At 42.9% G+C, this 15,617-nt stretch overlaps 2 protein-coding genes across 4 annotated transcripts in view; one reads left to right on the forward strand and one right to left on the reverse strand.

Annotated features, from left to right (window-relative positions):
* The first annotated feature begins 304 nt into the window (after positions 1 to 304).
* On the forward strand, positions 305 to 9,546 carry LOC117950082 (sex comb on midleg-like protein 2). Of its 2 annotated transcripts, none has more exons than XM_034880787.1 (15): positions 305 to 553; positions 2,158 to 2,261; positions 2,854 to 2,928; positions 3,446 to 3,516; positions 3,810 to 4,044; positions 4,467 to 4,555; positions 4,674 to 4,917; positions 6,732 to 6,997; positions 7,100 to 7,193; positions 7,296 to 7,499; positions 7,665 to 7,826; positions 7,934 to 8,086; positions 8,400 to 8,615; positions 8,706 to 8,869; positions 8,950 to 9,546. In XM_034880787.1, the coding sequence occupies exons 2-15, from the start codon at positions 2,240 to 2,242 to the stop codon at positions 9,073 to 9,075; spliced, it is 2,121 nt and encodes a 706-aa protein (XP_034736678.1). In that variant the 5' UTR covers positions 305 to 553; positions 2,158 to 2,239; the 3' UTR covers positions 9,076 to 9,546. The 2 variants fall into 2 exon arrangements, with proteins under 2 accessions (XP_034736678.1, XP_034736679.1); XM_034880788.1 differs by having other exon boundaries at positions 7,958 to 8,086.
* Positions 9,547 to 12,800: 3,254 nt separating this feature from the next.
* LOC117950091 (retinoic acid-induced protein 2-like) overlaps positions 12,801 to 15,617 on the reverse strand; it is a 7,613-nt gene continuing 4,796 nt past the window's right edge. For both annotated transcript variants that reach the window (XM_034880803.1, XM_034880804.1), the window contains exon 2: positions 12,801 to 14,662. In XM_034880803.1, the coding sequence (XP_034736694.1) occupies positions 12,962 to 14,596 (1,635 nt within the window). In that variant the 5' untranslated portion in view covers positions 14,597 to 14,662 and the 3' untranslated portion in view covers positions 12,801 to 12,961. The remainder of the gene's footprint in view (positions 14,663 to 15,617) is intronic.

The following is a 15,617-nucleotide window of genomic DNA, read 5'->3' on the forward strand; positions in this document are numbered from 1 at the left end:
AAATGTTATTCTGTTTAATACAGTTTGTCAATATGTTTAATTTCATTTTCTCCTTAACATTACTTATTTAAAAAAACAGCCTTACCTTGACAAAAGGCTGCGTGGCCAGGTGAGTTGGAGTTAGTGGCTTTATTGGAATTCAGTTAACATTATTTTAGTGTTTTGAGCCGCGGAGGGGGACGCGTCGGAGAGACCTTGTAGAGAAGAGCGAAAGTGACGATGGATCACTCGTGTGACTTTCGGGAATCCAAAACTACAGACCGAATAAAAGAGCAGATGCTGATTGGTTAAAACAAGTAAAGCTTTGTCTGATTGGCTGGAAATACGAGTATCATGAAAATCAATTGGCCTAAGTGCTGTGCACGCTGAGCCCATGTCGATGTTTTGCTCGTCCGTGCCGTTCTCTTAAGACATCCACGGTCTGTGCTCGTCGTTCAATACTATCTTTGGCATAAATTACACGCGTGTAAGCATACACTACATTTGTGAAAAAATGGCAGCTGGCAAATAGAGGGAAGTGTGAGGATCTTCACTCGGAAAAAACACGACACTTGTAAGTTTTTTCTCCATACTTAATAACATAGAGTTTCGGGGGAATGTAAGTTAAAACTACGCGACCCTGGTTATGTGTAATTCTCCTTGATAATATGGAAGAAACTGCTCTCAGAGGGTTAACGTTGACGCTAAGGTTAGCCAACCTAGTTATTAGCCAGGAGTGGTAGCTAGAAAATCAAGCAGTCCCAGTTGTCAACATTGGGCCCAGACTATTACCTAGAACAGTATAACGTTACTGTTACACATCACATACACGGCGACCGAGAGCAAAGATGCAAAGTTTAAAATCATTACGGTTTTAAGTGTTAAGCGAAAAGTAAATTTGCGTTATAACGCTAACGTTACCTACCTCGGCATTTAGCTAGCTGTTATTAGCTAAGTTAACATTTGAAGACTGAGTTGACATAACCAGCCGGCTAACAGTTAACGTAGATAGTCGGGTTCGCGTTAGTCACTAGGTGAGAAAAACATGTGTGCAGGTAATAGTCTACCGACACAGGGACACGTTTTCAGTAAGTTGGCTCGATATTGAAACGCCAGGTGATAACCAAATCCATAAATATAATGGTAACGTTAATTTGGCTCAAGGTAACAGTAGCTTTCGTCGTTCATTCGCCGTTAATTTTAGATAATTAGAGAATTAGACAGGGTAGAAAGTGTGTGGAGGTTTTTAAGTACTGGAAATAATGGACTTTTATTTTTGTTGTTTAATTGTTTTCTTATTACTATTTTCTGATGTTTCATTTTTATTTAAATGTCCTAAATCAATGTACTGATGTTGAGGACAGGCCTGTTTTCGTCATTTATCACCTCAAGATGTGTGACGTTAACTCAGGAACACTAATTCAGTGTCTTTGAGGGTCATGAAGAGAGATAACTAAAGTATTTCACTGAAATTTGAAGCAAAAAACACCCTGTCACAGGCTTCCTGTCTCGGTGGGAGGGTCCATTACTGGAATACCACCCTTCGGTGCATGAAAGAAGTTGTGATACATTTTATTTGACGAAGAAAGGGAGTCTGTTTCCCCCTCGCTAACAGCAGGACCATATCAGTTCCCTCCTTCTCTCTGCGGTTCCCTGCAGCAGCTTATTTACACTGATACTTCTCTTTGGGCTTCAAATAGTAGATAGATTCATCCAGTGTCGCTTTTCTTTTGGTCAGACTAACTAAGCAACTTAAAGAAATCATCTAAAACTCTGTAAGAGATGAGTTGATATTCATTTGAAAAAAATCAATAGTTATGACCCTAGTATGGTTTAAATGTAGCTTAGCATGTTGATTGACAACATAAAGTAACGAAAATGGCACATGGACTATCTTAAAAAGCAACCAGCTATTATCTGCATGTTAAACTACCTATGAGTAAGTTAACAACCTATACGTATGTTAACGACCTATAGGCCTATTCATATGCATACTCATATCTACTCCCCAAAAATAATATGCCTTGAACACCACAGCCCTTGTATTTTGTATTGTAATTGATTCACATTGTAATTTTGACTGTGCCTTATGGCAATTAACTAATGTATGTCTTTGGAACTACGTTGTGTGTGCGCTGCATTTCATTTGAATTATTTTCACCTTTTGATATTTTCTAGAACACAACTACACCGGCATAGCAGCAGACCTGGTCACCATTGGTCGTCACCACAGACGTGTCACCATTGGTCAGCAGTCACCATGGGAAAAACTACACTAAAAGGCAAGGCGACATCAATTAACTATGCATAATAAAGACTCAATAAGTAAAGACTAAATACTTGAATGCTTTTTTTCTTGAGGAGCACTCTAATCTAGCGCAATAAATGAAAAAAAAACTAAGTGGGTATACGATTGGACGGTAGGGGCTTTATATTGCGATGACGTGATTGCAGGTTATGGAAAATATTATTATTTTGTTATATTTTTGTGCCATCAACTGAAATCACCCTTCATCAATCAAATTGGTCAAGGCTTTGGTACAGTATTTAATAAATTGGGTGCATAGAATTTCAGTATTTTATTCAAGTTTTGACAATAACTTACTTTAGTAAATGTTGTTTATTACCAGTTTTTAGAAAGTTGTGTTAGAGTATGCAAATGAGAAAAGCTATTACAAGGTAATTATAACGTGTGAAAACGTTGCTGGACAAAGTTGGAAACACGGGCTTGGACTGCCAGACATGACACGATGTTTGTGTAGAGGAAATTGCACAAATGAATACATTAAAGCTATATTTTAAGATTTGTTCAAATAACTTTTGTATTGGCATACATTTATAACCTATTTTTGTTTTTCATCTTTATCATTTTAGATCAGAAAGACGTTAAAAGAGAGAAACCAGGAAGAATGGTTCCTCTATCAGGTACAACCCATGCAACAACTAAAGGTGACCTTTTTTATTTGATATTTTGTGAGGTGTATGCTTGAGTTGTGATTTATATTTTATTTTTAATTCCCTGTTTTTGTTAAACACAAGAAATAGAAGCTGTATTAAGCGTTTGCATTATCAGAAGTGCCATATAGCCATTATTCACTGTTATTAAATAGCTTGACATTGGTATACTCTACATATTACTAGGTACTACATATCACTGGCACAACAACAGAATTTGTCATAGATTTGGGGTCTTTCTGAAAAGATCAAACATGATCTGTGCATATTCTAAGCTATGAGAGAATTTATTGCCTAGTTAAGGATAGTGGTCTGAGAAAGGGACTAGACTTTGGCTCGCCATACTTAATAGTCCAACCTCAAAATGTAGGTTAGCAAATGATATTGTGAAACTCTGCTTAAGCATTTCCCAGATTCTGTGTGACCTTTTTGTAAGCAAAATATGTCATAGGTTGCATTCCAAAGCCATTGTTGCAGTCAAAACATTAACTTTTTAGTAATTTTTGTTTAGATGCTTTCAGCTGGGAAGAATATCTAAAAGAAACGTCTTCTTTACCTGCTCCACCAGGCTGTTTTCGTCAGGTATGTCCTCCGGGGTTTTTAAGTCTTTAATATTTACCAGGGCCCAGTCACATGAAGATAGACCTAGTGTTAGACTTACACGTAAGTGCATTTTAATGAATTGGGTAAGAATTATCAGAAGTTGAACTTAAAATGAACCCGTTTCCTCAGCCTGATAAGGACCCTGTTGGTCGTGGTGAAAAATGTTCTAAACCTGGCTGAAGCAATGGGCTGAATTAAAAAGGATTTGAGTGCTTGTTTTAGTATCAGTATCAATATCCCTTATGATACTTATATTATCCTAAAATGTGCAGGCTAGAGTCCCGCCCTCCAACGACTTCAAGGTGGGAATGAAGATTGAAGCCCATGACCCGCGCAATTCCACTTCAGTTTGTATTGCCACCGTGATGGGCTTAACTGGGGTTCGTCTGCGTCTCCGTCTGGACGGAAGTGACAACAGCAATGACTTCTGGAGGCTCGTAGACTCCTCGGATATCCAGCCTATTGGCACTTGCGAGAAGAACGGAGACATGCTGCAGCCACCGCTGGGTAAGAAATCAGGGGAGATGGGATAGCACATACTTATCAATCTTAATCATTTCAAGACGATAAAGTTAAGATCTTAATCTTTGTATCGTTGCACGTGTCTGCTAAACTGACATTGTAAAACATGTGCAATAAGAAAAAAAAAATGGTAGACTGATAAAATTGAACTGAAAATAGTTGTTGGACCATGTTGTAGAAATGTTGCATAAGTTTCCCAACAGGCATAAATGATTATTATCATAGTTACTTGTATTCTCTGAAAGAACTAAAAGGTAATAGAAGGTTTGCAGGAATGTTTGGTTTATATTGTTAAAATACAGCTTGAATACATAGATGTGTGCTAAATATATGTACACAAAAAATGTTAGTGTTTCGAAGTAGCTTATCTCACTTCTGTTTTAATGTTGTTACATTTCCTCCCAAAGGATTTCGGATGAATGCCTCCTCATGGCCCATGTTTCTGTTGAGGACTTTAAATGGAGCCGAGATGGCGCCAGCACTTGCCTTTAAAAAGGTAACTATTGCTTCAAAAAGCTTTGAGAACATCTGTTGGTCAAACAGGACGGCGGCATCGTACTGGCTGTTTATGTATTTAAAAGTAGTCGTAATGAGAATATCGCACTCGTTTACAGGAACCTCTGAGGCCCCCCCAGAACCACTTCAAGTCTGGCATGAAGCTGGAGGCCGTGGACAAGAAGAACCCGTACCTCATCTGCCCCGCTACCATTGGGGAAGTGAGGGGCGATGAGGTCTTCATCATGTTCGATGGGTGGCGGGGTGCCTTTGATTACTGGTGCAAGTATGACTCCCGGGACATCTTCCCTGTGGGCTGGTGCTCCCTCACGAAGCACAGCCTCCAGCCGCCAGGCAACAGTGGTGAGTGTCCCCCTCCAGATGGCAGCACAAGTCTGCACATACGATGAGAAATGAGGCAGATGCGCGTGCACACACACACGCACACACACACACTCACACTCACACACTCACACACTCACACAGACACCTACACAGTTGGGAAACTGTACCCACAGCTAGAATAACATAAACCCCGTTATCGTTAATCATCTGGTTTTGTTGCTTGGTCTGGCAGGGTAAAATGTACACAGTCTAATCTTTAGCAGGTGCTGGACGCACAGTAAAATGAAGCATGAATTGTGCCTCTTGATCTACGTATGATCTAATTACACCATATTAACACATGTCCCAGAGGAGGTCTGCATGCAGTTTGAATGAATGAATGCTGTTGTTGTGGTTTCAGAGTTCGTTAAAGGGTTCGTGATGGTTCTGCAGCTGGGTTGGTGCTGTTGGTTTTGGGCCAGTGGTTGTCCAAGTGAAAGCATCTTCACATTTTCACTAAACTCTCAGTAACCTTTATAAACTATACTGTATGAAACTAATCAATTGTCTCTAAATGAAGAAAATTCAGTAGAGCTCAGACGTTCTGTCTTTAATCTTTAGAAATTATTATTTTCCTGGTTAAGTAAAACTTTCTGAAGCTCTTTTCCATGTTGTGTATTTTAGATATATAGTATTCAGGATAAATAAGGATTTCCTTTCTATAATGCTCCTGTGTCCCCATAGTGGCTGAACTTTAAAAGTTTTGTTGCTTAGTAACAAGTTTAATGCGGTGGTTTAAACCTCTCTTGATGTAAACGAGAGAGCCATTAGCACTGAGCCAACAGTCGTAAGAGACACTGTGTATTGAACGTGAAGCTCTGCAGACACTGCAGTGTTCTGTCAGTGTGTTTGTGTGACTGTGTTGGGAGGGGGGAGGATTTATGTTCTTCATATCGCACCTGTTTACATAGAAATAATATATATCATAGAAGCAGCTCTGTCCAGTCTCTGAATAGGGAAGATGAGATTACCAAGTACAAACACATGGAAAACATCTCAACAGCTGTTGCTTTTTGTTGGCCTTTTAGGCCTTTATTTGTAAAATTGCACTCGTTGCAAAGAGAGAAACAATTTGTGTATGATTCTGATTGGTTTAGCAGGAAGGTGAACGCCTTCAACAGCTGATTGGAGTTAGGTAGAACAATGATGAAGACTGAGGTCTTCCTGAAAGGATTTACACTGATCTACATTTCAATCAGGAGAGACTAGTTGCAGATATGCAACAGTTATACACAGCATGATAAAATATATATTTATTAGGATAACAGCTGAATTGATTTAGGAGAGCATTGATTAAAAGTTAGGTCTTCCTGAAAGAATTCACGCTGAGCTACATTAAGATAGTGTTGTAAAATGGCTTGATACTACTGATGAAGTATATTTATAATCAGCTAAATTCACAGCCATTAACTTTGTAAAAAGAGAAAGAAACGTAGTCTAGGCACAGTGCCAAGACTACGTTTCTTTCTCTTTATATCCATGAATGTGTTTCTGTAAAGGGGCCATTAAAGATCTTTGGAAGTATACTCAAACCTGTCATATTCAGGTTTTGTATATTTACAGAACCATGTTCAGTTTCTTGTATTTCTCCCTACCAAGTTTCCGTGAACACAGTAGAACTGGAGTTTCTACTCACGTTGCCTCACTCGTAGCCGACTACAGCTAGCGCCGAATCCTTTGGTTCCATGAAGAGGTTTTCTCTCTTGGATTCTCTTAGGAGCTTCTAGTGTGGTAGTTTTATTTTGTATCAACTGTCTCCATACCAATTGTGCTGTTTTATGCTGTTATTGCAGTTACCCTGCCAAAGAACCTGCAGAACCTTCCGGCGTCACCCTCCAAGCCTAGCAGGCGTTCCATGCAGTCCCCCTACAGACTCCCCAACCCTCTGCCCCCTTTGCCTGTCAGGAAGGGGGTAAGAGGCCGTCGGCCCAAGAGTGAGACCATCGCTCTACTCAAAGCTGTGGCCGAAGCAGCCGCTGCTCAAAACGGAACGGTACCTGAGAACACACAGCTCGGACCCCGGCCCCATAAGAAGAGAGGCCCCAAGCCTGGAAGCAAGGTGAGACCCTGCTGCACAAAGCCAAACTCTGAGATATTTTTAACATATTTAAGAACATTTCTCATGTTAAAGTGCGTCTCTAAATGAATGTGTCTTTTTCAGCGGAAGCCCAAGCTGCTCCAAAGCCCGGCGCAGCTGCCCAGCATCCAGGTTCCACATGAAAGCCCCCCCAGCCTCAACTCTGTGGTTTCAACAGGTAAGGATTAAAAATCGTCTGCTTCCTATAATTAGATATTACTTAATTAAAGCTATTATAAGAATATCTCATCTGCTCCATGTGTTTGTTGTGTGGTTCCAGTGTGTGTTTATGTAAATAAGCACGGAAACTGTAGTCCCCACCTGAACAGGAAGCAGATGCAGCATCTGCCAGACCACTTTGGCCCGGGGCCAGTGAACGCTGTGCTCCAGCAGGTGGTCCAGTCATGTGTAGACTGCGCATACCAGCCTAAAGTCCTCCTCAGTGCTCTGCAGACTCATTCAGGAGGAGGAGAGATTGTCCGAGGTAGACACACACACACACACACACACACACACACACATACACATACAGTCGATACCAGTTATCATAAAAGTTGTGTTATTGGATGAAGAAGAATAATTGGGCTGGACAAGTAGCGTTCTGTGTGACAGATAAAAGACCAATAAAACATGTTGTCCTTCATCACAGTGAGGACAGATGGTGGAGTGTGCATGGTCAAACTCCCATCAGCCTCCAGTGCTTCCTTTGTGCTGCGGTTCTTGGAGACTATGTGTCGTCACCTGCAATGTGACAACCTGTTCAGCAGCCAGCCGTTCAGCCACTACACTGCTTATGACAGGACCAAGTCAGGTAAACCCTGGTTCAGGGACACCGTCAGGGACAGGCTTCTGTCGGATGTCATAGTAAACTAACCCTGGGACAAAAACTAGGAGGTAACAATGTCACTGGTTCTACAGCCCATCCTTGTTCCTGTGTTTCAGTGAAAGAAGAGGCGTTGGATGCGCCATCTCTGGCTCGGGGGAGTAAACGGAGTCTCTCTGGAGTCTCCCCAACATATGCGGCCCCTCTGTCACCTAAACATTTACGTACCGAAGCTCACCCTTCAGAAGGTACAGCTGCAAATGTTTTATACTTGCAATACTTTTCATACTGACTGAAATTGTTACCTAGCTAGACACTGTATATGTGTTTCCTACACATGAAAGCAAAGCAGCACAAAGCAGCACTAAATCCCATCGTAATAGAGACGGGTTTTTTAAAAATTGTTTATCTTGAATTCTGTTTATAAATTAAAATTCTGTTTATGAACACTTTCACATCCCATGTATATTTTATACCGTTGTCTTAGTGGAAGATGAAAGTGTATTACAGAAGCTTTGAAAGAATGCCATTTAAATGGCCGTTGTGTGTTTCTCTCTCCAGCAGAGACCCTGCCCCATCAAGAGAACAACCTAATAAAGGAGCAACGCTACATGGACTCAGCCTCCAACTCCATGACCCCTCGGCCCCAAACAGTGCGCAGCTCCTCAGAGTACCACGCTCAGGCCAGCAGCCCGTACCACCCGGGCAAAGCCATGCGCCGTCTCTCCTCCAACCCCGCCGAGCTCAGCTCCACACAGCCTCACAGACGGGTCGAAGGTACCATAAGAAGCTATGGAAGTAACAGTGCATGCATAGAAGTGCTTTCTTCTGCCTCCCTTGCTAAATGTGTGTGTTCTGCTTTGGTAGCAGCCAGCTCCACCACAGGCCCTGAGGCATTGGTGTCTGAGCGGGAGAGTTTGCCGCTGCCCAGTAAAAACCCCTCCTCCTGGTCCATTGAAGAGGTCATGCAGTTTGTGAGGGGTGCTGACCCAACAGCGTTAGCCCCACATGCTGAACTATTCAGAAAACACGTAAGTTAAAAGTTCTGTGAGTACTTCTATTTATAGCTAAAAAGGATTTAGAATAAATTGAGTCCCATTTCTTTCCTCAGGAGATTGACGGAAAAGCTCTGATGCTGCTACGGAGCGACATGATCATGAAGTACATGGGTCTGAAACTGGGGCCTGCACTGAAGATATGCCATCACATAGAGAGGCTGAAACAAGGCAAACTGTAAGAGGAGCCGGGGCAGCCCTGTCCCTGTCAGACCCATGAGCAATAAGCCCTGAAGGAGCCAGCGTGCGGACAGTGACTCATGGGGCATGCAGAGGGCGACATGTAAATCTCGACTCCACCTCAGGGGACTGAATAGATGTTACACAACTTCATCCCAACTTCCAGAGTGGAGAAAGTGTGCTGTGCATTGCTGACACATTACCTCATCCCCTCATCCGTGAATGAAAAGCTGTTCAAGTCTAACAGACGGCTATTTGACTATTAATGAAATCCCAAAGGAAAAGAATCCCTGTAGTGTTTACATTGCATAGCACATGAGCACACGAGGACACTTTTTTTTTTTTACGGAGATGAAATCTTTTGATCCTGGTTTTGGATCCCCAAAGATGGAGAATGTTTCTTCTTATATAATGTTTTTACTCTTGATGTATATTTCCACTTAATAAGGAAGGGTTGGTATACTGAAAAAACTGCTCTTCAAGAGAATTTGAAAGCACTCTGGTCTGTGGCGTTGTATAGCTGTTATCACTCTTCACGTGTATGCCTCAAGTATGGGTACATCCGCCTGCCCACAGGATGCTAATGTCAGTGCATTCCATTTCGTTCACACAGTGCTAGACAGACATTTTCATTTGCTCGAGCATTGTCGGTATCATGTAGGGATCATATCGTATTCTGCCAATCTTGATCGAACCTCACCCTTTCCTTGCAGTTCTTATCAAAGTTGAACCGTTTGTGTCCCAAGCTCTGAGCCAATTTAGAAGTCATGGGTTTATTACCTACAATTGACAGATTGTTAAGGTTTGACATTTCTATTGGCTCTTTTTTAAATATTCTTTATCAGTCATAATCATGTAAGCCTGTCGGTCCGCCTACGGCCTCAGTGTTGTCACTTTTGACCGTTACAATCACTGTTAGCAATGGAAACAGATGTGTACAGTTTTATGGGTTTAACCATGAATATCAGCAACAGAATGTACATTTTGTAGAAACTTAATATTTTAAGGAAATCATATGCATAGGTTAGATATGTGACCATGAAGGGGATTGGGACGTGGTGAATATTTCACAGAGGATTCCTTTCTGCTTTTTAATACTTAACACAACGCTTTTAGTTGAAATACTCCTAGTAATAGACTCTGCCTTGCGTTACCTATGACATTTCTCAGGTTTATGTGGTCTTTGTTAGAATAAGCTTTTGTAGCATACCGTTTATAATATACCTAACAGAATTCTCCTGTTATTTCCTTCCTGGATTTAAAAAGACTTGTGCCATATGATACTCAACACAGGATCGAAGTGCTGTTGATTTCCTTCTTCTCTTCAAACTACTTGAAAAATGTGTTGCAAAAAAGTCACCTGTCCATTACGTCACACCAGATAAACAATATGTGTTTATGATGTTGTGTATTTTCTTTTTATAAATCTACCAAAAAGAAAAATAAGTCTGTGTGTGTTGTTACTGACAGGGTGCATTTTCACAAAAGGAAAGACTAAATTCTTTAAATTCTCTAGTATAACCTACACAAACATGTAATGGATTGGCTGATTTACCAAATGTATTCAGTTGTCATTTAAAAGAGATTTGCACAGTAGAGGACATAGAACCGGATTCTCACAGAACCATTAAACTCCTCCCATCAGTCTCTGTGACGTTTGTTTGAAATGTTCCCGTAAGAAAGAAGCAAGGCCTGCTTGTGTGGACATGATAAATATGACCAAACAATTTGAAAACATATTGGAGACTTAAAAAAAAAAAAAAGGAAAAGGATTCTGGAACCTACATTTTACTAAGAAGGCCTTTAGTTCTCAAAGGCTTTTAAATCTTAAAATCTCAACTGCAGAAACAAATGCTGCATGCAAGTTATTTGCACATCAGTAAACTTTATGCTAAACCTGTCTTGTTCCAATGTTTACGTCATTCACAGTCCATGAAGTGTGTGTATTTGTGTCTCCAATGAATTTATTATAAATCATTTTAACATGGCACTCAGAGCTTTTGCTTACACAGCAGAGGGACCGAAGCCTTTCAGCAGCCTGCGGATGCTTTTCCCTCCCTGACCTGTGAGGTGATTTGATAGAAATCAAGGTTTAAGGGAAGCAGAAGATAAACCTCCCTAATTTGTTCCACAAGGTGTACACATGGAACGAATGCTGATTGGTTTGTTTTGATTGTATGAAACATTTTTATATTTTTAAGTAGGGTTTTTACCAGAAGGCCCGTTATAATGACTAAACTCTGACATGAGGACATTTTCTCTGATTCCAAACCAGTTTCCTCAACAAAAACGGACATATTTGAGATAAAACTGGACCACTGTCAAGAAAACAAGGCACAAGCAAAGTCAGACCTCAGAGATTTTAGTTCACTTCCATATAAAAAGCACACATACTGTACAGTAAGCAAACATTTAACTGCCCAGCACAGTTCAACTGGTGTTTCTTCACTGACGTAACGCGAATAAGAAGCAACAAGTGCTTCCAGAGACAGACAGGTAGCAGGTTTATTTTAATATCCAGTCCCACTGTGTCTCCTAACTGACCAGCCAGCATATATACAGACTATAAATAAAAGTTGTACTAAGAATAAATTAGGGTGTAATCCTGTACAACCAATGTGATCAGTTCAAACTACTAAACCAGAGCGCTCTCTGTTGAATGGCCTGCAGACATGAGTTAACGTTAGATCATCAGGGAGTGTTAAAGTACATCGGTATAAATAAAGAACAGGGGCAGCCCAGTTTGAGCAGAATAGGTGGGAAACCCTGTAACGTCTTCAACTAAACTATGACAAAGTGCACTCGAGAGGATAAATAAACTGACACAACAATACTCGCACATTCACAACTCTGATCGTCACAATGGGACAGGGGTGGGGGGTCTCACTAGTACTAATTCTAACTACAGACTAATATCACACTTCACAATAATACAGCATCTTCTCTCACTGATCTCTTCATGTCTTCTTTAATCTGGCTGTTCACTTCATAATTTCATAACTTCATCCCCATTCTACGTTGACTTAACTGGTGAAAACAACAGATTCTCTTCATTAGTCTTTTAGAGGAACCAACAGGGGGCTCTAGTGTTTCATGCACTTGCTCTGAGGGTTTCTCCTCGTTGGCTTGCATTTAAAGCACTGCCAGCTAATCAAAGACGGCTAATTCAGCCAGCAACTAAAATAGCTCTTTTCCAGAAATACTTTCCTCATATTTGGACGGGCCTTTACAAAGTTCTGTTTCAATGTGAAGACAATTAAGACGTCCCTTTTTTCTCCCTGCCCTTAAACAAAATAAGAATGTATTTAACTGATGGCTGTTGCCAACATGTAGGCTCTTTTTTATGAAACCGTGGCTCTGGCTTTGCCAAGTCATTATTAGCCTGTCATGCTAAACCCCTGTCAGAGCATGAAGGCTTCAGTGAGCGACTGATGACTGTGGGAAATTCCGACCATGGGACATGTTTAAACAGTCTCTGCCAGTACATCCTGCTCTGCTCGGATCAGGATTGGTTTTAGGTCTTCAGTGCACTTCAATAAACGTTACATGTGGAAACAAACCATGATGCCAAATGGAAAAATGGAACCCATGTGTCTTTGCTGTAATTATAAAGTAAAAAAAATGTTCCCTCAACATCTCTGATTTATGAAGACCATCTCCAAATCCACGCGCCCGTTAAGCTGCCATCCACAAAAACATTCCCGCTGGAGTAGAACACTGGAGGATTTCTGTGTCACACTATCAGACATTCATGAGCCTCAGCTTATGCAACATTCGGAGAGTATGAGTTTGATCACAGAAATGTCCCCACACGTGTTTTATGTCACACGCTGTGGAGGGATTACCAGAGAGCGGTCCAAGCAATTAATCCTCCTGGTCTGAGCACCCTCACTTCCTGGGGAGCAGCGCTGCAAGTCTCTGCTTCTTCATGGGCAGGAAATGGATCTCTTGCGAGCTGACCTTCTTCAGTTTGATTGCTCTGTTCTTCGGGAGCTTCTTATGCGGGTTGTTGGGGTCGTGCTGCTCGCCGTGGGACGCAGACGGCACTCCGTAGAGCTGCTGCAGGGACGGCCCCTGGCTGCCGTCCCGTTTGATGGAAAAGTTCTTGGTGGAGACTCCAGACAGGCCTTTTATCTTTCCACAGAGGATGGCGGGGATGGCATCCTTCACCGAGACAATGACTTTGGCCGTCTGCGAGGTGCTGACTATCTCCAGGTTGCCGGCTCCGCTCAGAGACGCCTGCTGACTCAGAGAACTCGACCCACCGGCACTGCTGTCAACCACCCACTTATGCTGCCGGCTGAACTCCAGTGAAGCCAGACTGCCCAGGAGTTTGGAATCTAGACTCTGAGTACATTCAACACCCAGAGACAAAGAAGTGCCGCTAGCATCTTGGCCAGAATGCAACGCTGCTTCTCTGTCGGACTGAACACACTTTTTCCTCACAGCGGGCACTGACAAGTCAAGCACGCTGTCCTGCTGAGGACTGGGGAACTCCTGTTTTAGTTCAACTGGACATGCTCTGACAGAAAGGTCCAGAGCCTGTCCTTCATCTACAGGAAGCAAGGACGGGGACACATTTGGCGGCTGGAATGATGGCATACATTTGCGTGAAGACAACGAAGGAGAGGTAGTATCTTTTGAAGACGTCTGAGTGCTTTTACTCACAGTGCAAACCGGTTTTGGCATGTTTCCCTTCGAATCCTCAGCCTGAGGGACGGGGATCGGGATGGGAAGAGGGACGGGCAGAGGCACTGGCAGGGGGATGATGACAGGGTAGGGGACTAGCAGTGTGGCAGGAGGGACTAACGGGGCGAGAGGGGAGCTGTAGGGAGCTGTGAGGGGAGGAAGCGGGAAGAAGGCGGAGCCCGGTGACTGACAGGTCGATGAACTGGCCTGGGACGGGAAGAGATCCTGCAGGATGGCCGCAAAAGCTGGATTCTGCAGGAGAGAGAGAAGGTTAGCATCCTGCGTCTGTCCTGCTGTCTTCTGGTCCACCGCTGGAGGCAAACCAAACAGGTTGGGACACAGGACGTTGTTCTGGAGGGGCAGCTGAGGGCAGTTAGTGCTCTGAGGAATCACAGAGGGGCCAATGTGCTGGAGGACCTGCTGATCCAGGACCAGAGGAAGTGAAACAGGGCTCTGGCTTGTTATCAAGTATGGTGCTGCCCCCATTTGGCCGAGCTGCGCTCCGGCTGCTCCGGCCATCTGGAGGTGAATGGGCAGCATCAGAGGGCTGTCCCCCAGGCACACCGGGTGCAGCACGGTCGTGGCGACTTTAAGCGCCACGCCTCCCGGAGATTCAGCAGTGGGGCTCACAACTGGGGGTGCAGGGGGCTCCACGCGGTTAGAGAGCCCGCCTTTGCTCAGTCCTGTCACACTGCCACCGCAGGACTCAGCCGGACTGAGCGGGTTTACTCCATCCTCCACTTTACTGGGGATTTCTCCCCCTCCCACGTCAGCGCTGCACACGTCTGTCTGGGACTGTGTCATGGTTACAGACACTTCATCGCTACCCTCCATGGTTCAGTTTCAGGGGTCAATCGAAATCTTCATCAAGTGCTAGAGACAGGTATCATCCATTATGCCCTGAAACACAGGAAACACAATGTTTAATGATGCGCAGTAGTTCAGATATTTGTCATAATGTGGAAATCCATTACACCCAGAACTGTGCACAGTGCTATAGAATTCTCTGGAATTTGTCCTCCGAGCAAGGCCATTCGAAGGACACTGGCTTTATGTTGTGTCTATTAGAGCTCACAAATGACTACAGCTAGGTAGGCTTGAAAAAGATCCACCAGAGCAACATAGAAGAGTACACACCAGTGTGTACAGGCTGAGAAGATAATTGGGCAACCCATCCCACAAACAATTATCATCATGACTCATCACAAGTAACTGAGTAGGAGCTGGACCATTGGGATATAGCACAGCTCATTTTCAGGTTCAGAATTGTATTTTGAGGTCGGACCAGAATTGGTTTCCATGGTTTCATTTTCAAAAAACACCATATTTTTGTTGTACTGCACATTGCTGCAGATCCTGTTTTCACCCTGTGTGTTTAGGTCTCTGTTTTATCTCCAGAGTGAGACATCTCCCTAGTTTTAGCTCCCGAGTGAGACATCTCACTAGCTTTAGCTCCAGAGTGAGACATCTCCCTAGTTTTAGCTCCAAAGTGAGACATCTCACTAGCTTTAGCTCCAGAGTGAGACATCTCACTAGTTTTAGCTCCAGAGTGAGACATCTCCCTAGTTTTATCTCCAGAGTGAGACATCTCCCTAGTTTTAGCTCCAGAGTGAGACATCGCACTAGTTTTAGCTCCAGAGTGAGACATCTCACTAGCTTTAGCTCCAGAGTGAGACATCTCTCTAGTTTTATCTCCAAAGTGAGACATCTCCCTAGTTTTAGCTCCAGAGTGAGACATCTCCCTAGTTTTAGCTCCAGAGTGAGACATCTCACTAGCTTTAGCTCCAGAGTGAGACATCTCCCTAGTTTTATCTCCAGAGTGAGACATCTCCCTAGTTTTATCTCCAGAGTGAGA

The sequence above is a fragment of the Etheostoma cragini genome, chromosome 9 (genome assembly GCF_013103735.1).
Source record: "Etheostoma cragini isolate CJK2018 chromosome 9, CSU_Ecrag_1.0, whole genome shotgun sequence".
NCBI classification, from domain to species: Eukaryota; Metazoa; Chordata; class Actinopteri; order Perciformes; family Percidae; genus Etheostoma; species Etheostoma cragini.